This window comes from Neolamprologus multifasciatus, unplaced genomic scaffold (genome assembly GCF_963576455.1).
Source record: "Neolamprologus multifasciatus unplaced genomic scaffold, fNeoMul1.2 chr03_unloc_3, whole genome shotgun sequence".
NCBI lineage: Eukaryota > Metazoa > Chordata > Actinopteri > Cichliformes > Cichlidae > Neolamprologus > Neolamprologus multifasciatus.
Window position 1 is genome coordinate 130091 of NW_028181970.1, and position 20884 is coordinate 150974.

Here is a 20884-nt window from a genome sequence, read left to right on the forward strand (position 1 = left end):
TCAGTGACAGACTGTGGACATTATGGAAGCCTAAATGTGACACCATCTTCCTCCTTCATCTGCAGATTAAAGCCAAACAAAGATTCTCATTAAAAGTCTGCAGGTCTGAGAGAGACTCAATCGTTGTGTCATGTCAAACACAGTAAGAGGAGCTGAAGCACAGATGTGAGGAGCAGATTCATCAGATTATGACCTCACTCTGTTTTGTCTTCATATACATTCAGTCTGTGTTTATAATGCAGATTTTCTGCTTTTATAATAACACATTTTATATTTTCTATCATCACAGACTGACTGAGTGTCGACTCTCAGAGTCTCACTGTGAAGTTGTGGCCTCAGCTCTGAAGTCCAACCCCTCCCATCTGACACAGCTGGACATGAGTAACAACTACAAGCTGCAGGATTCAGCAGTGAAGCTTTTGTGTGCTGGACTGGAGAGTCCAAACTGTCGACTGGAGACTCTGAGGTGCGCTCACTGACTGCGGCTGTTGTTGTTTTTCTATATTTCAGGTCTTTGATTGATGTTTGAAACTTTCTTTAGTTCCTAAATGTTCAGGATGTGTCTGAAGACAAATGTGAAGAAGTTTGAGTGCTTTCAGAAATGTTGTCTTTCCAAACGACTGAACAACAGTTTTTCCTTTTGGCTCCAAACAGAAGTGACAGACTTGAGCAGGGTTCATTTAAAGGCTGACAGAAGTGGAGTGGTGACGGGGAGATGTTTGACAGGACAAATGTTTCAGCCTCCACAGGTTCATGTTGTGCCCCATCAGTCAGTGAAGATGAAGTCAGTGCTGATGAGGCTGTAGAGTGTGTGAGGGATGTGAATGAGGATGATGAAGATCTGATGATAGCAGATAAAAACAGGCTGCAGAGACTTTGAGCCATACAGGGCACACAGTGTGTGTACAGAACAGCTGAAATCATTATGGAGGCCTCACTGGAATATGGAAGCATCACAGTACAGCTTCAGTGAAGCATTAAAGTCTCTGATATGAGATGAGAAATGAAGCAGCCACAGCTTTTTCATGAGTGGAAATCCACTGTGACTGTGAGCTGCTGCTACAGCCTCCAGATTAGCCAGCAGCTCATCCTGTTCAATATTTTCTCACCAACTTTAATGGAAGTGTGATGTTTTCAGCTGGAGTGATGGTCAGGGTGGCCTCCCTCTCCTCTTCTTCTCCTCTTCCTCTTTCATTTGTAAAGCCACTTCTGCTGCTTTCGTTCATTTGGAAGTCCTGTAGCTGAGTTTGGGAGAGACTAACAGCCTCGGCAGCAGAGCTGAGAAAGGCTGTAACACCACCACTTTACTCTGTTCTACCTATCACATCATTTTATCAGGAAACAAATATGCTCATGTTTTTACTATGTTTGTCTTGAAGATGTAAGAAGATCACATGGTGCTTTTTATTATTGTGTTGGTTTGTTTCCTGTGTCTTGGATGGAGCCCAGCTGTGCGTGGCCCCTGGGCCTGTGGTCAGAGTGTGTGCTGGATAATCCGGCCCAGGATGAGGCCAAACTGACATGGGATGAAATATCTGTCACATAATTGAGCTTAGTGTAGTTTCATTTCTGCAAAATTTAAAAACAACCAGAACTTTTTTCTGTCTTTTCTTTGTTATACTGTAGACTTTCTTTGATACTGTGTCCAAAAGGAGCAGCTTTTACTTTGAAGGGGATGCGTCTCTGTTTCCTCTTCAGGTTGGATGATGGAAGCAAATTAGTGTGTGATGTTCTTTCAGTGTTGCACTTTGTAGATGCTCCCTGAGCACTGGTCTCACAGCCAGCTGCACATAGAGACCAGTGTTGTTAGTCCAGGTCAGAAGATGACTTGTTGGAATGAAAATGAGCTTGTAGTTTGTCTGCTTTAATAATGTGACTGGAAAAAGGTGTTGGACTTCAAATATGTCCATTTCTTTCACACTTCACCTTTAAAAGTGAAGCCTTGTGGTTCCTGGAAGGAAAAACACGACTTTTTCAAGTCTTTGTCCTGTTTTTATGATAAATGTACGACTTTAATGTGAAACATTCAGAGTTTTTTCTCTTGTTGTGTTTGTTTGAAGCTGCTTCCTGTTGGCTTCAGCTGTTTGGAGTTTCCATTTTCTAAACTTCTACATTCTGAACCTTCTTCAGCTCTGATCAGATGATGAAACACTGAATGATTTCAAGCTCACACTTTGTCTACTAAACTTACATCTTTCATTCTTTATACAGATTGGTGAGCTGTGATTTGTCAGAGATCAGCTGTGATTATCTGGCAGCAGCACTGAAGTCCAACCCCTCCCATCTGAGAGAGCTGGACCTGAGCAGGAACTACAAGCTGCAGGATTCAGGAGTGAAGCATCTGTGTGGTTTCATGGAGAGTCCAGGATGTGGAATTGAAACTCTGAGGTCAGTCAGCATGTTTTAGTTGTGCTGAGATGAATATGATGTGAAAGTTGTGCTGACACTAAACTGCAGACATCAGGCTGATATTATACTGATCCACACTGAGGATCTTCATGGTAAACTCTGTTTTCTTCTTCTCTGGTTTAGTCCATTGACTGTAGCAGAACAATGTTCACATTTCAAACCTTCAAAGAAGAAGAAAAATCCTCCACTGGATAATTCACTGTGAAACTCTCCAACTCTTCATTCCACCTTAAAGTCTGTCTGACACTGAAATCCAAAGTAAAATGTGTGTTTGCTTTACAGACAGCAGTCCAACACAAACATACACACATCATCCAAAACACAGTCCAACATCCAAATCTCCTCCACTGCCAGCATGAATGATGGGAAAGAGAAGGAGGAACACTCTGACATTCAGGGTTAGAATGAGTTTCATAAAGCAGACTGTGAAGATCAAAGCTGCATTAGAAAGCTTACATGAATGAATGAGTGGACAGAAGTGGACAGAGATCATCTGAAGCACTTCAAAGGCTTTAAATCAGCACATTTCTCTTTATTCTTTATCAACTCTGTTAGTTTCTCTCAGTTTTCTGTGGAATGAAGCTAACAGCAGGCTAACAAGATGCTGACCAATAGGTTTCTATTAAAGGTTGTAATTTGTATATGAAAAAGTGCTTTGGCTCAGCAGGGATCAGCTTAAAGGTAGAATACAGCTGCTGGATGGGATTAGCATGTCATAGCTATCTACCAAACTGCTAACTGGGGAATTTCAGGCCATCTATGAATCATTTTTGCTAACTGTTTATTCAGCTTAGGCTTACAGGGCTGCAGCCTGTGCCCTAGCTGTCATAGGGCAAGAGGCGTGGTCCACCTGCACAGGTGAGCAGTCCATCACAGGGCCAACAGAGAGAGACAGAGAAGCACTCTCTCACATCCACACCTACAGCCAATTTAGAAGCACCAATGAACCTAAGCAGCATTTCATTGGACTGTGGGAGAACATCCAACCTCCACAGAAAGGCCAACAAGCTTCAAGCTACAACCTTCTTGCTTTAAGGCACTAGTGCTAACCACTTTTCCCCATTTCAGGTCAAATCCTGCATCTTCCTGTTTCTGATTCCAGGCCAGCTCCACTAACACTTTCTCATTAGACACTGCCACCTAGTGGAGGAAGTCTTAGTTCCATTTGAAGCTTCAGATTACAGTTAGTTCCTTTACAAAGAGGTGGAGGTGGTGGGGCCACAGCACCATCATCACTGAGTGCCATAGAACACTTAACCTTTGTTCCCATATGCTGGGAACTTCCTGTTGTTCCAAGGACGACTGGAAAATGTGTGAAAATCTCCAAGTCAGTTCCTCACAGCACACTTCAATCATTTTCCTCCCACAGCATCAGGACCAGGGCTTTTTCTCTCTTTGATCCCACTAAGAGATTTCCACACAAACACCTCATCAGTGGGACTCTCAGAGCTACCAGCCCTTTGCTACAATCACAAAGCTCTTCATTGAAATCAATGATATCAAAGCTGGAATCAAATGTCCAGAGTCCAAATCTTCTGCTGATTCAGCATCACATTCATCTTTGCTCCTTGTTCTGCATCCCCACCATGGACTTCATTCCTTTCCAAGCCAGCCTTGAGTGTCCTTTATTCAGCTCATCCTCTGCTTTACTTTTACACCTGATTTTAGCTGCTTTATCTCTCTTTCAACAAGTTTCTGTGCCTCAATCTTTTTCTTCTCTCCCTCATAACAAGACAGCTTCTTCTGCCTGAGAACATGTTGGAGTGATTTACTAATCCAGGGCTGCTTATTGGGGAAAAGACTTCCTGTTTTCAAAGTAATTCATTTTTTCCCAGAAAGAAATGTCAGTAGAAATCAATGATCTAAGTGAGGACATGAGCCTTTAAAAAGTCCCAGTGGGTGCAGTCAAAGCAGTCCCTCAGTCCCAGTATAGAGTCTTTGGTCCAGACTGGAACAACTGTGTGCCCAGTTTGAGCTCTCTTCAGTCCTGTGACCTGACAGACCCAGAGGGGCCATCACATCACATTTAGAAGCTCCCCTAATGGAGCCACAACACATGTCCAATACTTAGTCTGTCTTGTTGGACCAACTGAAAGAAATGATTCAAGGACTTAGTTACACATCAGAGATTCAAATCTCCAAAATCCAACTGGCTGCATCAGGACATATAGTCTGAAACTCTGCACAGTTTCCTGTTTGAAGCTGCTTCCTGTTGGCTTCAGCTGTTTGGAGTTTCCATTTTCTAAACTTCTACATTCTGAACCTTCTTCAGCTCTGAACAGATGATGAAACACTGAATGATTTCAAGCTCACACTTTGTCTAATAAACTTACATCTTTCATTCTTTATACAGATTGTGGGACTGTGGTTTGTCAGAGATCAGCTGTGATTATCTGGCAGCAGCACTGAAGTCCAACCCCTCCCATCTTCGAGAGCTGGAGCTGAGAGGAAACAACCTGAAGTATCCAGATGTGAAGCAGCTGTCTGATCTTCAGCAGAGTCCAGACTACAGACTGGAGACTCTGAGGTCAGTAGAGTGATGGAGTGAGTTGGTGGTGCTGTCAGCAGTATTGTACTAAACACAGTCAGTATGAAACAAAGATCCAGTGTTTCCTGTAAAGCTGCAGCTTGTCAGTGAAGCTGTGAGAGGAGAATGGTGACAGGCTTCAGGATTGGACACATCACTTCTTGTTTCTGACCTTTATGGTCACCATGGTAACGGCTGACACGCTCTGATCAAACACTGTCAACAGCCAATCAGCTCTCTGAACAAAGCAGCATGCAGACCAATGACTGCATTCATTTCCAAGTTTAAAGCAGTGAAGAACACAGTCTGTAGGTGAGGAAGAATTTAGTGAGAGCAGATGTTTGGATGGAATTCCTCCAGTTAACAGCTGGAACCGTCCATCTGGATTGTTGGGCTTGTTGTTGGGGTTCCTACAGAGCTCAGAGTGGACACACCAAGGTTCTTCTAATGAATGAAAGTCCAAACTCAAACTAGGAGGGAAAAACATTTTCATCAACTTCAATAAAAATCCAAAGATTAGAAAAAGTGAAGCAACAATGAGTCCTAGTACAGTCCCAGCACTGAAGTCCCTGCTGCTCTTTATACTGGATGTGCTGCATCACTGACTGACAGCTGATGAAGAGTCTCTGGAAACACTCGTTTATCTCCTCTGCTCTTCCTTCTTCTTTCTGCAGGTGGAGGTTGTAATGGTAAACAGGACGGTGTGTGTGCTGAGAGAGGAGGAGCTGTGTCCTGATGATCTAGAGAGGTTGAAGCAGCAGCAGCTTGTGTGTAGAGACACTCTGACTGGGCCATGTTACTGGGAGGTGGAGAGGAGAGCTTCATCCAGCAGTGACTGACAGAGGAATGAGAAGAAGTGCAGATGACTGTCAGTGCTGCAGAGTGAACTGCTCTGAGAACAGCTCCACTGTCAGACACAATGTAGAGTCCAGCATCATCCCTGTGTGTCCCTCTGGATCTGACAGAGGATCATCAGTGTATCTGGACTGCTCTGCTGCTGCTCTGTCCTTCTACAGTCTCTGCACAGTCTCTGTCTGACTCTGGCTTCAGACCCTCCTGGATCAAACTCACCTGGAAAGACTTTCAAACATCACTCAATAGATTTGAATACAGAATATATTTGATATATACTGTAGATGTACTGTAGAGTTGCAGTTTGTCACTTGTAAATACAGTCTGTGAGCAGCTATGAGCTGAAAGATCTTTCTAGAAACACGAAATGTTTTCACTCTTCTGTTGCTTTTTCATATATTTCCACAACATTAATATTGATCCCACCTGCCTCACCTGTTTCATGCTTTTATACATAATAACAGGACACGTGTGATCTGAGCGCTGCTGTAGTTGCTGTTTTGCACGTCTTTATTTAGATAACAGAGACATCTAGTGGTTCAGAGGGAGAACTTCAGGAGGTGGAGCTGTGTTTTAGCATGGAAAACTTTATCTTTTAGGTGGAGATACAAATATGAGAAGTATCAGTGTAAGATACAAAAGGTCAAATCAGTTAGCAGAGGGAACAGTGATCACACAGCAATGTAAGAATAGAAACATAACAGTGAATCTGGACATGTATACAGATGGAAGATGGAACAGGATGTAACACTACATTAAAGCCACAAATGGGAAGAAAACAAAGCCAAAGGAAAATATATTTGATCTCAGGAATCCAAATCAGATGCTTTAGAGCAGGGGTCGGCAATCCTGGACATGTGTGTCACAGCTGGCACGTGAAGGGTTAACTGATGGCACGACCATAGCTGGACTGGCCATCGGGCATACAGATGGTGATTTTTCATTTTTATGGGCCGATGATTTTTTTTTGTGACGGTATAAACAATGAAAGGTGGTGGATTGGCCGGATGCTGGTCGATGTGTAAAAATAAGTCAGTTGTTTGGTGGTGGCTATGGAGGAGCTTCCACAGAGGCAGCAGGTGGATGAGAGAAGGTGAGGCAGGAGGAGCAGAGACCTGAGGCGGCAGCCGGTGTTGTGCCAAACTAGTGGTGCAAGGTCCACCTCAAAGGTGTTCTATGTTCTATGTTGGTCAGGTTAATCAAAATGGAAACTGTTGAACGTTTCAGAAGTTTACACATTAACCAACATGGTCCAACACTAAACATCGCAAAGCCTTTAGTTTTTGGAGAGAGGATGCTGCCATCAAATTCAAAATGGGCAAATATTTTTCTTTAAATGTTTCATTTTCTCACTTTGTTTAAAATACTGGTTTATAGGATTTGCAAATGATTGCATTCTGTTCTTAATCATATTTAACACAGCGGATCAAATGTAGGGAAGTGGGTGTTATATTCAGATTGTGGGATAAATTTAGGAAATGTAAAACTTTTGATGTTAATGTTGTTTATTTGCAGGGTTTACAAATAAATGTGTTTACTGTTTGAAACTCATACTTGGCCTTCTACTCTTCATGGCTGCTTAACCAAGCTAACAGGGTGGACAGTCTGAGGAGCTGGGAAAGAAAAGCGTCTGAACTGCTTTAAATTTCTTGAAGACGTTTTATCCAAGAAGTTTCTTCAGTTCTGAGAGCGACTGGTGGAGAATCCCAGGTTTAGGTCCCGTGTGAGTGTCCCCCTAAGAGGGTCATGGACTCCCTATTGATCCTCTGCCTAATCACATGAGCCAAGGTGTGAAAACGGGTGTAGGTCACAATCAGCTAAGGGCTGTATCCCTTTTCAGGGTCTGCAGCCTCAAAGGCCGCATTTTAAGGCCGATTACGTCTCAGCGACGCAACGAAGGCTGTCACAATTCAAAGGCGGCTCAAAATGCGGCCTTCAAATGCGTCCTTCATTTCCCTGAATTTTAAGGATGTGGCGGTGTAGACTTCATGACCCAACATATCCCAGACTCCATAGCGCGGCGGTGGGTGTGGATAATTTTGCTGAAGAAAACGGCGGAAGAGTAAACTTTTAAAGTATGCACTGAATATTATGTCACTTATTTATGTGCAAATGTTTAATAATGAAGAACATTAAAACATTGCTGTTGGCCACATGTCGGCAAAGTTATGTGACATTAGTGACGTTTGTACTTTCAGCGTTAACTTGGTTTTAAAGCCTTTACTTTAAAATATACGCTGTTCAATAGTCAACCTTAATCTTACAGAGAATGTGATGATTTTATGGATAATTAAAGTCAGTCATATATCCACAAACACAACAAACTGAAAGTCAGTGATGCTGCTCGGTTTGCAGTCCTGAATATCACGGCACAAGCAGGATTCACTGCACTGTTAATGTTAGCTATGTTATATTGCTGCCTCTGTTCGGTGGTGTCGAGCCAAACGGACTTTAACGTGTGTTTGAACGAGCTGACGGTTCACTTGTTAAGCTGAAAGAAAGATGCTTTAATCACAGCAGTCACACATGTGTCCACTGTACCATCTGGGAACTTTTCTTGTTTAGCACACCTGTCATCTGCAGTGTTTTTGTGTAGAGGGACTTCTTCCTCTTTGTTTTTCAGTTTGCAGAGGACATGGAGCTCTTTTTAAAAGCATGTGCTGACGAGCAGGGACTACGGGTCAATGCGATGTTTGACATTTAATGGACAGATGAAGGCACTGGCTGTTTGTTTGTGTTTTTTATGTGTTGTTTGTTTTTCAGTGTACAGAATTCCAGTTAAACTTATTATAAAATGTTGTTCACTTGTTTCCATTCTTATAGTAAAAAAATTAAGTGTAAATGTAACAGCATTGTTTATACTTGTAACTTCAGAGTAAAAAGCTTATTGTTGATATTAACATTAATTTATTATCCTGTAATCAATAATATTTTTACACATTTTACGCATTAACCCTCTGATCTCTATCCTGGCCATTTGAGGCCACTTCACTTCTTCTTCTTCTTGTTTGACTGCTACACTGCAGTGGACCAAAAGAATGACGCAGGTTTGATCTTAAGGATCTAATAGTTGTGTGCGTTTGTGCATGACATTGCAACGCAAACATGTATTTGCAAGATAGACTGGAATAAATTATGATGCATCAAATATTACACAGGCTGCAGTGAATTTTTGTTGATACAGGTTATTGAGCTTTGAGTTTCCCAGCCAAACTTAGGTTTGACACACATGCTAACACTTTTACTCTTGTACATTTCATAACAAGACACAATAGCCAAAATATTAACTCTCAAAAAAAATTCAAAGTTGAAGCTGCAGCACACACAGCAACAAACACTGTTAGTAAATGTGTCCTGGAGTTTCTGCAGGTGCAAAAAGTGCTGCTGCTGTAGGTAAGACTAACAGCTTCCAGATCATTTATATTTTTGGAAAGATGGCAAGAAGGGCATGACTGCTCATCTCTACAATCTCCCAGATCTTGGAATACAAGCCCCTGTCCCATGAAAACCACTTCACAGTAGTAGGAGTCCACTAAAACCTACAAATGAAGAGTGATCCTGGAAGAAATAGGGCGCACACTAGTGACCTCAACAATTGCAAGACAGACTTGTCCCCGATGCTTATATGAAAAAAAATATGAAGATTTATGAAACCATTAGGACTTTATTACTGTTTTATCTGAAAAGCTACTGGTAATATATAACCTAACTGGGATTTAAAGTGTAAAAAACAGAATGTAGATAAAATTTTGGTTTTGATGAAAAGGACTGGAGCTAATTTAAAGTGTCGGTTTAAAGTCGGTAAAAGTAGATAAATGTTTTAATAAATAAACATTTTACAGCATTTTGTGAACATACACAAAAGTGTTCATTTTTGGCAACGGACAAGCTGAGAGAGAGTTTTATATTTTTTGCTGTCCTTGAACAAAAATAATAGTGCACAATAATCAATGTTGATGTTAATCAATTAGATGCCCCAGACTCTACTATTAATAATACAGTGGTCCCTCATTTATCGCTGGTGTTACGTTCTAAAAATAACCCGCGGTAGGTGAAATCTGTGAAGTAGCCAACTTTATTTTTTACAGTTATTGTAGCTGTTTTAAGACTGCAAAACCTCTCACTACATGCTTTATACACTTTCCTCAGACAGACACGAACATTTTCACACTTCTTTCTTTTGTTTAAACACTCTTAAAGTTCAAACCTTCGTGGAAACACAAGTCCATTATAAAATTAAATCGTGCAAAACGTTTTGTTGGCATTGTTGTGTTTGTCGGGAAGAAAACGTACAAACATACAGTGCAGAACTTCGGGGTTACACTGCTAGCGATCGAAGATTTATATAAATTCGACAAACTAATCTCATTATGTACTGTACAGCAGCGGTCTCCAACCTTTTTTGCACCACGGTCCAGTTTAATGTCAGAAAATATTTTCACGGACCGGGCTTTAAGGTGTCGGGGATAAATACAACAAAATAAAATGATACAGACAAAGACAAAAACTGTGGTATTTTGTAAATATAATAATAAACGCAAATTCACTGTGTGATTGTGTAACTTTATTAGCAGGGTCCTCCTGAAATGCACCAACAACATTGAGAGTAACATCCTCCTCTCTGCTTCTTGATGCTCTCTGGTCGCTATGGTAACGCGTAAATAGTTCTTTCAAAATAAGACACACGACTACAACACGGGAAAAAGACCCAGGGAATCCAACTTTACGATTAAAAACCCTGAAAACCATACACTTTACACCCGAGCCTCAACTTTCGGTACCAAACGGGCCCGGGTGTTGGGGACCGCTGCCATGCAGAAGACACGGCACTGGATTGATTAACAATGGTCTACAGCAATCAGAACGCACAAAACAATTTGCTGTTACAAATTTGCTCCACAGAGCATTTAATAATAAGAAGGATTATTAATAAACATCTTTTTCTGCTGCGTTTGGTGGAGTGAAACAATAACTCCTATCTCCAGAGGTCCACAGGTCCACTGGCACCTGGTCCTAACTTCACCCATGTCTGCACCCTCAGACATCCCACTGTGGAGGCATCCTCGCCTGGACCAGTGGCTGCCCTTGTGAGACAGACTTTATGGTCACAAACAGCCCTAATCTGAGAATGAAGGCTCCTTTACATAGAAAGCAGTATGTGGTGTGATGACCGCTGCATTAGCTCAAAATATGTGATGCACTGGCTGCTGTACTCTACCTGTACTGGATCAGTTTTTGTAGCCAGTCCCAGTCTTTACATTTAATATGCAGCCACTCCCTGACAGCATGAATGTCACAGTGTGTTGCACCTTGACTGTGGCACATGTCAATGCTCCCTGGACATCGTGCTTAATAAAGGAGATTAAATGTGATGTGATTATGAGTTTTGCTCTTTTGAAGTTGAAACATTTATGTGTCAAAATGTTGGACTGTTCCTTTATCAGTGTGTAACAGTGTGTGTATGAGAGCCATGTAATGTCCATGTGTGCATGCTGACTGTGCTGCTCTGACCCCCCTCCTCCTTTCAGGGTGGAGCCTGCTGGAGTCCGATGGTTGAGACCAGGTCTGAGGAAGTGTAAGTGTGTTTTTAATGGGCTTCATGAAAACAAAGCAGCACACATTCAACCATCTTCATCATTCTGATGTCAGGAGTCATCATCAAAGTGTCAATCAATGAACAGATGATGGATCAATAACTGCAGCTGGATTGTGTTTGTTCTCTCCATCAGATTCCTGTCAACTCACAATCGACACAAACACAGTGAACACAAAGCTCCAACTGTCTGACAACAACAGGAAGGTGACACGTGTGGAGGAGGTTCAGTCATATCCTGATCATCCAGACAGATTTGATGTTTGTGTAGAGATGGTCTGACTGGTCGCTGTTACTGGGAGGTCGAGTGGACGAGGAGGGCTTGGATATCAGTGAGTTACAGAGGAATCAAAAGGAAAGGAAGGAGTGATGAGTGTGTGTTTGGTAGAAATGATCAGTCCTGGAGTCTGTTCTGCTCTGATCATTATTCCTCTGTGTGGCACAATAACAGAGAAACACCCATCTCCTCCTCCTCCTCCTCCTCCTCCTCCTCCTCTGTCTCTAACAGAGTAGCAGTGTATGTGGACTGTCCTGCTGGCACTCTGTCCTTCCACAGAGTCTCCTCTGACTCTCTGATCCACCTCCACACCTTCCACACCACATTCACTGAACCTCTTTATCCTGGATTTACAGTCTCATGTGGTTCCTCAGTGTGTCTGTGTGTAGTTTAGTTTAAAGAGTGTCATGTTAGTGTCCTAACATGACACTCTGATTGTTGAACAGATAGTTCAGTCTGTACATGTCTGTCTCTTTCACTCAGAAACACATTTTTAGATTCATGGATTCAATCACTTGATGCTTTAAACTGTTTTTCTGTCAAAGCTTCACAGACATCAGTATGCAGTGTTTCTCTGATGCTCAGTTCAGCTGAGATGATGAAGTTCATTTCAATGTTTGAATACTGAACTTATTTGAAACATATTTGAACACAGATATTATTAAACTGACAGAAACGCTGACGTCAGTAAAAATGAACTGACTACTGAGTGCTTTCTGCCCTCCGATGGTCACAGATGTAAATGCAAGCATGGAGGTATATTTTTAAAAAGCAGATGTCTTCACATATAATTATCATCCCTTAGCTCTGTAACTGTTAGCTGGGCAATTTCACATTTGTGTCTTTTTGTGGAATCAGTGTGTTTGAACAACACAAATTCTAACTTTTCTAATTTTGAAAGACTGAAAATGATAAATACAAAATAAATCTGATCTGTCCCTCTACAAATCTGGACAAATGTCAGATTCTGAAGTTCTCAGCGCTTACATTTTGTCCTCTCTACACTTCTCCTGACAACTGACATGTGATGTGTTTGTACAGCTTCCTCTGTTGGTTTTTAACAAACGAACAAATTATCCAACAGAAGAGCATACCTTTGAGACAATGGTGTAGGTCTACTTTCCAAACTGAGAGGATGGATGAGATGATGGTGCAGGTTTCCAGTATTAATTCAGTCTTGTTGCAACATTGTGGTCACCTGTCACCTTACTTTTGCTGTGGGAATTATGAAATGATAGCTAGACTTTAGCTTGCCTGTAGTGGCATTAAATGATCCTTTAGAAAATAGTTATAAATGTATTAGTTCCCAACTTTGTGCATTGCTGAATCATTATTTTTACTGAATGTCTGTTCAGTTTCCAAACTAAAAATAAAATTGAGTGTGACTCGCCGGCACATTACAGTGAGACTCTCCAGTTTGATCAGCGGAGAAAATAGATATCTCAAAGAAAATATGACGGAATTTCAGGGAATGTCTGAATATGAAACTGTTTGACTCTAAGTTGATGATTTGTCCCTTTGCAGGTATAAAATAAACTACATTCTGATATTCATGACTGGCTTTTATTAAATATCTAGATCATTCCTTCATTTACTATCTATAGACATGGATTTATGTCTCATTACATGAAATAATGTCTAATTACATCATCATCAAATCCAAAGAAACAATTATAGGAAAACATTTACTCACCTCTAAGAGATTTCTTGATCTGAGTTTTATTCTTTGCATCCGACAGACCTGAACATGTTCACAGTACAGTTGTTCAAAGGTTGTTCAACTTCATCAGTAAACTTTTCTTTTTAAGCATAGATACAGATGCATCAGTGATTTTGTCCCTTGTCTCTTCCTGTCTTAACACAGTAAACAAGTATTACAACCCAAAAAGAAAAACACTCACCATCTGGACCAGAGAAACTCATTTTCATTTTTTCAACATTCTTACTCTTTGAATTCAGGTGTTTTCAGCTCGATTGCCATAGGTGTGTAAAATCAAGCTCTTAAGCATGCAGTCTACCTCTGCAAACCTTAGTGGATCATAAAGAGCTTACTAAAATTAAATATGTTTGCTTTAATTCCTGCTTTGCACACTCTTGGCGTTCTCTCCGTGAGCTTCATGAGGTCGTTTCCTGAAATAGTTTCCAACAGTCTTGAAGGAGTTCCCAGAGATGCTGAGCACTTGTTGGTCCTTTGCCTTCACTCTGCGTTCCATCTCATCCCAAACCATCTCCACTGGGTTTAGTTCAGGTGACTGTGGAGGCCAGACCATCTGGTCAGCACTCCATCACACTTTCCTTCTTGGTCAAACAGCCCTCACACAGCCTGGAGGTGTGTTTGGTGTCATTGTCCTGCAGCAGGAGGAGCAACCACTGCACCAGCGTAGAGTTTGACAATCAGTCCAGATGTCCAGAAACTTCATCCTGATGCCTAATTGCAGTCAGGGTGATGCTGCCAGCCCATAGATGTCTGTGCCTCCCTCCATTGATATGCCTCTTGGGTCATTACTGGCCAACTATCAAACTGGCCACGCAAAACGATGTTACAACTTCTCCGGACCCTTTCATATCTGTCATACGTGTTCAGAGTGAAAAACACAGTCTGCCAGTGGTGGCCTGATAATTCTGGTATTCTATGGCAAATGTCAATCATGCATGGTTCCAGCCAGTGAATACAGGGCCTGCTAGAGGACATCAGGCCTTCAGGCCACCCTTATAAAATCTGTTTCTGATTGTTTTCTCAGATGCATGCACAGGGTCCTGGTCTCTTCTCATACCAGTAGTGACACTGACCCTAGCCAAATGAAAAGTGAAAAAGCTTTCAGAAAAGATGAGTAGGAAAAATATCAGTGTCCTCCACCTGTAAAACCATCCAATTCAATTCAATTCAATTTTATTTATATAGCGCCAAATCACAACAAATGTCGCCTCAAGGCGCTTCATAGATACAGAGAAAAGCCCAACAATCATATGACCCCCTATGAGCAAGCACTTTGGCGACAGTGGGAAGGAAAAACTCCCTTTTAACAGGAAGAAACCTCCGGCAGAACCAGGCTCAGGGAGGGGCGGCCATCTGCTGCGACCGGTTGGGGTGAGAGAAGGAAGACAGGATAAAGACATGCTGTGGAAGAGAGACAGAGATTAATAACAGATACGATTCAATACAGAGAGGTCTGTTAATACATAGTGAGTGAGAAAGGTGACTGGAAAGGAAAAACTCAATGCATCATGGGAATCCCCCGGCAGCCTACATCTATTGCAGCATAACTAAGGGAGGATTCAGGGTCACCTGGTCCAGCCCTAACTATATGCTTTAGCAAAAAGGAAAGTTTTAAGCCTAATCTTAAAAGTAGAGATAGTGTCTGTCTCCCGAATCCAAACTGGAAGCTGGTTCCACAGAAGAGGGGCCTGAAAACTGAAGGCTCTCCCTCCCATTCTACTTTTAAATACTCTAGGAACAACAAGTAGGCCTGCAGAGCGAGAGCGAAGTGCTCTAATAGGGTGATATGGTACTACAAGGTCATTAAGATAAGATGGGGCCTGATTATTTAAGACCTTGTATGTGAGGAGCAGGATTTTGAATTCAATTCTGGATTTAACAGGAAGCCAATGAAGGGAAGCCAAAACAGGAGAAATATGCTCTCTCTTTCTAGTCCCTGTCAGTACTCTTGCTGCAGCATTTTGGACTAACTGAAGGCTTTTCAGTGAGTTTTTTGGACATCCTGATAATAATGAATTGCAGTAGTCCAGCCTGGAAGTAATAAATGCATGAACTAGTTTTTCAGCGTCACTCTGAGACAGGATATTTCTAATTTTAGAGATGTTGCGCAAATGGAAGAACGCAGTCTTACATATTTGTTTAATATGTGCGTTGAAGGACATTTCCTGGTCAAAAATGACTCCAAGGTTCCTCACAGTGTTACTGGAGGCCAAGGTAATGCCATCCAGAGTAAGAATCTGGTTAGATACCAAATTTCTAAGCTTTTCAGCGCCGAGTACAATGACCTCAGTTTTATCTGAGTTGAGAAGCAGAAAGTTAGTGGCCATCCAAGTTTTTATGTCTTTAAGACATTCCTGCAGTTTAACTAATTGGTGTGTGTTATCTGGCTTCATGGACAGATAGAGCTGGGTGTCATCTGCATAGCAGTGAAAATGTATGCTATGTCTTCTAATGATGCTGCCTAGGGGAAGCATGTATAATGTAAACAGAATTGGTCCTAGCACTGAACCTTGTGGAACTCCATAATTAACCTCAGTGTGTGAAGAGGACTCTCCATTTACATGCACAAATTGGAGTCTATTAGATAGATATGATACAAACCACTGCAGTGCAATACCTGTAATACCTACAGCATGTTCTAATCGCTCTAATAGAATATTATGGTCAACAGTATCGAATGCTGCACTAAGGTCAAGAAGGACAAGCACAGAGATGAGTCCACTGTCAGAGGCCATAAGAAGATCATTTGTAACCTTCACTAAAGCTGTTTCTGTGCTGTGATGAACTCTGAAACCTGACTGAAACTCTTCAAATAAACCATTCCTCTGCAGATGATCTGTTAGCTGTTTGACAACTACTCTTTCAAGGATTTTTGATATGAAAGGAAGGTTGGAGATTGGCCTATAATTAGCTAAGACTGCTGGGTCTAGAGATGGCTTTTTGAGTAAAGGTTTAACTGCAGCCACCTTGAAGGCCTGTGGTACATAGCCGATTATTAGAGATAGGTTGATCATATATAAGATCGAAGAATTAATCAATGGCAGAACTTCTTTGAGCAGTTTTGTAGGAATGGGGTCTAAAAGACACGTTGATGGTTTGGAGGAAGTAATTATTGACGTTAACTCAGAAAGATCGATTGGAAAAAAAGAGTCTAACTTAACATCAATGGTACTAAGAGTAGCTGTAGATAATATTACATCTGTGGGATGATTATTGGTAATTTTTTCTCTAATGATAAAAATTTTATTTGTGAAGAAGTTCATGAAGTCAACACTAGTTAACGTTAAAGGGATGGTTGGCTCAAAAGAGCTCTGGCTTTTTGTCAGCCTGGCTACAGTGCTGAAGAGAAACCTGGGGTTGTTCTTATTTTCTTCAATCAGTGACGAATAGTAAGCTGTTCTGGCTTTGCGGAGGGCTTTCTTATAAAGCAACAAACTATTTCTCCAGGCTAAATGATGATCCTCTAAATTTGTGACACGCCATTTCCTCTCCAGATTACGAGTCGTCTGCTTGAGGGTACGTGTTTGAGAATTATACCACGGGGTCATGTACTTCTGATTAGAGACCTTAGTTTTCACTGGAGCTACAGTATCCAGAGTCGTACGTAGTGAGGCGGTGAAATTATTAACAAGATAATCGACCTCTGTTGGGGTAGCGTTCAGATAGCTACTCTGCTCTGTGTTGGTACAGGGCATTGACGATGATAACAGTGGCTGGATTATATTCTTAAACTTAGTTACAGCGCTTTCAGAAAGACATCTACTTTGATAAAGTCCACTCTCCACTGCTGCGTAATCAATTATTGTAAATGTAAATGTTATCAAGAAATGATCAGACAGGAGAGGGTTTTCAGGAAACACTGTTAAATGTTCAGTTTCTATGCCATATGTTAAAACCAGATCTAGAGTGTGATTAAAGTGGTGGGTGGGTTCTTTTACATTTTGAGAGAAACCAATTGAGTCTAACAACAGATTGAATGCCATGTTGAGGCTGTCATTTTTAGCATCTACATGGATGTTAAAATCACCCACAATAATTATTTTATCTGAGCTCAGAACTAAATCAGACATAAAGTCTGAGAAATCAGACAGAAACTCTGTGTAAGGCCCAGGTGGACGATAGATGATAACAAGTAAGACTGGTTTCTGAGTTTCACAGCTAGGGTGGATAATGTTAAGCATCAGGCTTTCAAATGAATTAAAAGTCTGTCTTGGTCTTTCATTAATTAATAGACTGGTGTGAAAAATTGCTGCCACACCGCCCCCTCGACCTGTGCTTCGAAATTTCTGGTAGTTAGAATGACTCGGGGGTGTTGATTCATTTAAGCTAACATAATCATCCTGCTGCAACCAGGTTTCTGTAAGGCAGAGTAAATCAATTTGTTGATCATTTATTAAGTCATGTACTAACAGAGACTTGGAAGAGAGAGACCTAATATTTAATAATCCACATTTCACTGTTTTGCTCTTTGGTTCAGATGTGGATACTGTATTGTTCTTTCTTTGTAAATGTTTAAGTTGTTTGTTGCTGGTTTTTAGTTTGTTTTTTGTCTTTTTGGAAGCAGACACAGTCTCTATGGAGATGGGTTTTTGGGGGGGTAGCAGGAGGAGAGAAGCTGCAGAGAGGCGTGTAAGACTGCAACTCTGCTTCCTGGTCCCAACTCTGGATAGTCATGTTTTGAGGGGTTTAATAAATTTGTCCATATTTCTAGAAATGAGAGCTGCTCCACCCAAAGTGGGATGGATGCCATCTCTCCTAACAAGACCAGGTTTCCTCCAGAAGGTTTGCCAATTATCTATGAAGCCCACATCGTTTCTGGGACACCACTCAGACAGCCAGCAATTTAAGGAGAACATGCGGCTAAACATGTCACTCCTGGTCTGATTGGGGAGGGGACCAGAGAAAACTACAGAGTCCGACATTGTTTTGGCAAAGTTGCACACCGATTCAATATTGATTTTAGTGACCTCCGATTGGCGTAACCGGGTGTCATTACTGCCGACGTGAATTATGATTTTATTGAATTTACGTTTACCCTTAGCCAGCAGTTTTAAATTTCCTTCAATGTCGCCTGCTCTGGCCCCTGGAAGACAATTGACTATGGTTGCCGGTGTCTCTAGCTTCACATGTCTGAGAACAGAATCACCAATTACCAGAGTTTGACCCCCAGCGGGTGTGTCACCGAGTGGGGAAAAACGGTTAGACACATGAACGGGTTGGTGGTGTACCTGGGGCTTCTGTTTAGGACTACGCTTCCTCCTCACCGTTACCCAGCCTTTCCCCAGCTGCTTGGGGTCTGCCGGGGAACAGCTAGCGGGGCCTACGCTATCTTCGGCTGCACCAGCTACAGGGGCCTGGCTAGCTAAGGGTGAGTGCAAGGTGCGAAGCCGAGTCTCCAGATCAGTAATCCTGGCCTCCAGAGCTGCAAATATGCTACATTTGTTACAGATATCATTACCGCTAAAGGAGGCCGAGGAGTAACTAAACATCTGACACAATGAGCAAGAAAGTGCAGAAGGGACGGGTGAAGTAGCCATGGTGCTAACGGGTCGGCTACGAGCTAAGCTAGCGAAAAAGTACAGAGACAGTGAGTGAATACTTTGGCTATAAATTAGGTAGTGAGTACACAGAAAGTGTGCTTCGGATGAAGCACGTGAAGATTATACTGTGAAAAAAAGAATGTATTTAGAAATGGTTTAATTAAACTGCTAAGCAAATAAGCTACTCAGAAACACCACTGTGTTTGAGCAGGAACAGGAAGTGATACTATACCACAGAGCGAGCGAACACCAAGTGACAGCGCATCCCATAATGACTGTAAAGAGTCTGTAGGATCTGGTCATGAAACAATCACAAATTAATATTTTTTACAATAATTTCCAGAGTCATAACACACAGCCAGCAAAACATGGGAAGTAAATTCCAGGAAAAAAATGAAATCTTGCATAAAATGCCAGTTAAAGTCCAAAACTCTGTGACCTGACCCCAGCCACAGTGTGGGCTGTGGACTATGTGGAGGTTGAAGTCTGGACCCAGAAGCAGACACGTGGAAACAAAAGTTTGACCAAAAGCGAACCGTTTATTCAAGGCTGGTGAGCAAAACAAAACAAAAGGCAGGAGTAAACTAAAGGAAAACTAACCAAGACTGAAGTGGGGAAACTAAACACTGGGAACAGGGAAAACTTGGACATAACTGTCATGGTGAGGTACACCGGTGTGATGATGAAGTGGACCCAAGTGCAGACAGGGAAGGAGGCAGAACTACATTTAAAAAAAAAAAGGCAAGCCATTTATTTAGGCTATAAACATGAATACAAAATGAAAGCAGCATGAGCAGTGGCGAAAACTAAACTGACACCTAAACTAGGAAAACTGACTGACTGTGACAAAACTGTGATAACTTTGAATCAACTATGATAAAACCTGAAGGGAGGCAACACAGACGACCTGACACTGAATAAAGAAAGACAGAGGACTTAAATACAGACAGGAGGTGATCAGGGGAAGTGGAAACACACGGGGGAACAGCTGACTGAAATGAACATAATGATGGCTAAAGTGAAACTAAACACAATGAACAAAGAAACAAGACTCTTTCAAAATAAACCAAGAAAAAACTGAGAGATGTAGACATGACAATTACCACAGAAGACAAGAACAGACTCACAGAAGGGGACATAGATGGAAACCTAAGCTAGAATAACACCCAACTAAATCCTAACTAATAATGGCAACACAAGAACTAAGCATATATTCAATATGATATAAGACCTCCAAAAACACACACAGTGAACTCAATACTGGGTCACACATCCAGCCCCCGACACATAACGCATAATAAACAGACAACCTGACAATGAACAAAAGGAAAGTCACACAATATATACACAGAGGGATGATAAGGGAAGTGGAAACACATGAGGACACAGCAGGAACAAATTAGATGTGATGAGACAGGAGAAAGCAAAACTGAACACACTGAACACAGGACACGAGACTGTCCAAATAAAACAGGATACAAACTGAGAGACACGGCTCGACACACAGGGACGAAACAGACATGGGAACACTGAATGAATCACAAGGAGGGGAAACATCAACAAAACACAATGATGTGACTATGGCGACTATGGAGAAAGACCAAATACAGACATGGAAATTATTTTTGATAAAAGTAATATTAATTTGACTAATGGACAGGCAGTGATAAACAGCCTTCAAACAAACTGCTTAGCTTTACAGTCTTTGTTTTATCATCTGCAGCTCCTGCAGTGTGAAACAGTCTTGGTATGTCAAACATAAAAACATTTTAGATACCGCTTCATCAGGTTGCATATATATACCATATTTCTTCATCAGAGAATCTATAATGTATTAAACTAAAAATGTATACCTGGTTGAGGAGTATTAACTAAATAAGAATGTGACAACTTTCAGTCATTAATGTAGCAGAGACAGAGTCTGACTAAAGGGACGTCACAGTGAGACCTGTTTGATCTGCAGACACAG

The 20884-nt window shown here is 41.5% G+C and overlaps 2 protein-coding genes, 1 long non-coding RNA gene and 1 pseudogene across 6 annotated transcripts in view; 3 read left to right on the forward strand and 1 right to left on the reverse strand.

Moving 5' to 3' along the window:
- The window catches only part of LOC146490550 (NACHT, LRR and PYD domains-containing protein 12-like), a 107820-nt gene extending 101664 nt beyond the window's left edge, over positions 1-6156 (forward strand). Inside the window, exon 14 of the mRNA XM_085152951.1 lies at positions 5611-6156. Within this exon, the coding sequence (XP_085009077.1) occupies positions 5611-5623 (13 nt within the window). The 3' untranslated portion in view covers positions 5624-6156. The remainder of the gene's footprint in view (positions 1-5610) is intronic.
- The window catches only part of LOC146490553 (protein NLRC3-like), a 67438-nt pseudogene that overhangs the window by 28097 nt on the left and 18457 nt on the right, over positions 1-20884 (forward strand). The window contains exons 8-10 of the transcript XR_014872689.1: positions 290-466; positions 2212-2388; positions 4763-4945. The product of XR_014872689.1 is annotated as a protein NLRC3-like (transcript). The remainder of the gene's footprint in view (positions 1-289; positions 467-2211; positions 2389-4762; positions 4946-20884) is intronic.
- Positions 1-20884, forward strand: part of LOC146490555 (uncharacterized) — a 143963-nt gene that overhangs the window by 9734 nt on the left and 113345 nt on the right. The gene's annotated exons all lie outside the window — the stretch shown is intronic.
- On the reverse strand, positions 14537-19184 carry LOC146490556 (uncharacterized). The gene is made up of 2 exons (XR_014872694.1): positions 17046-19184; positions 14537-16311 (listed from the first exon to the last, which is right to left on the reverse strand). It is a non-coding gene; the product is annotated as an uncharacterized LOC146490556 (long non-coding RNA).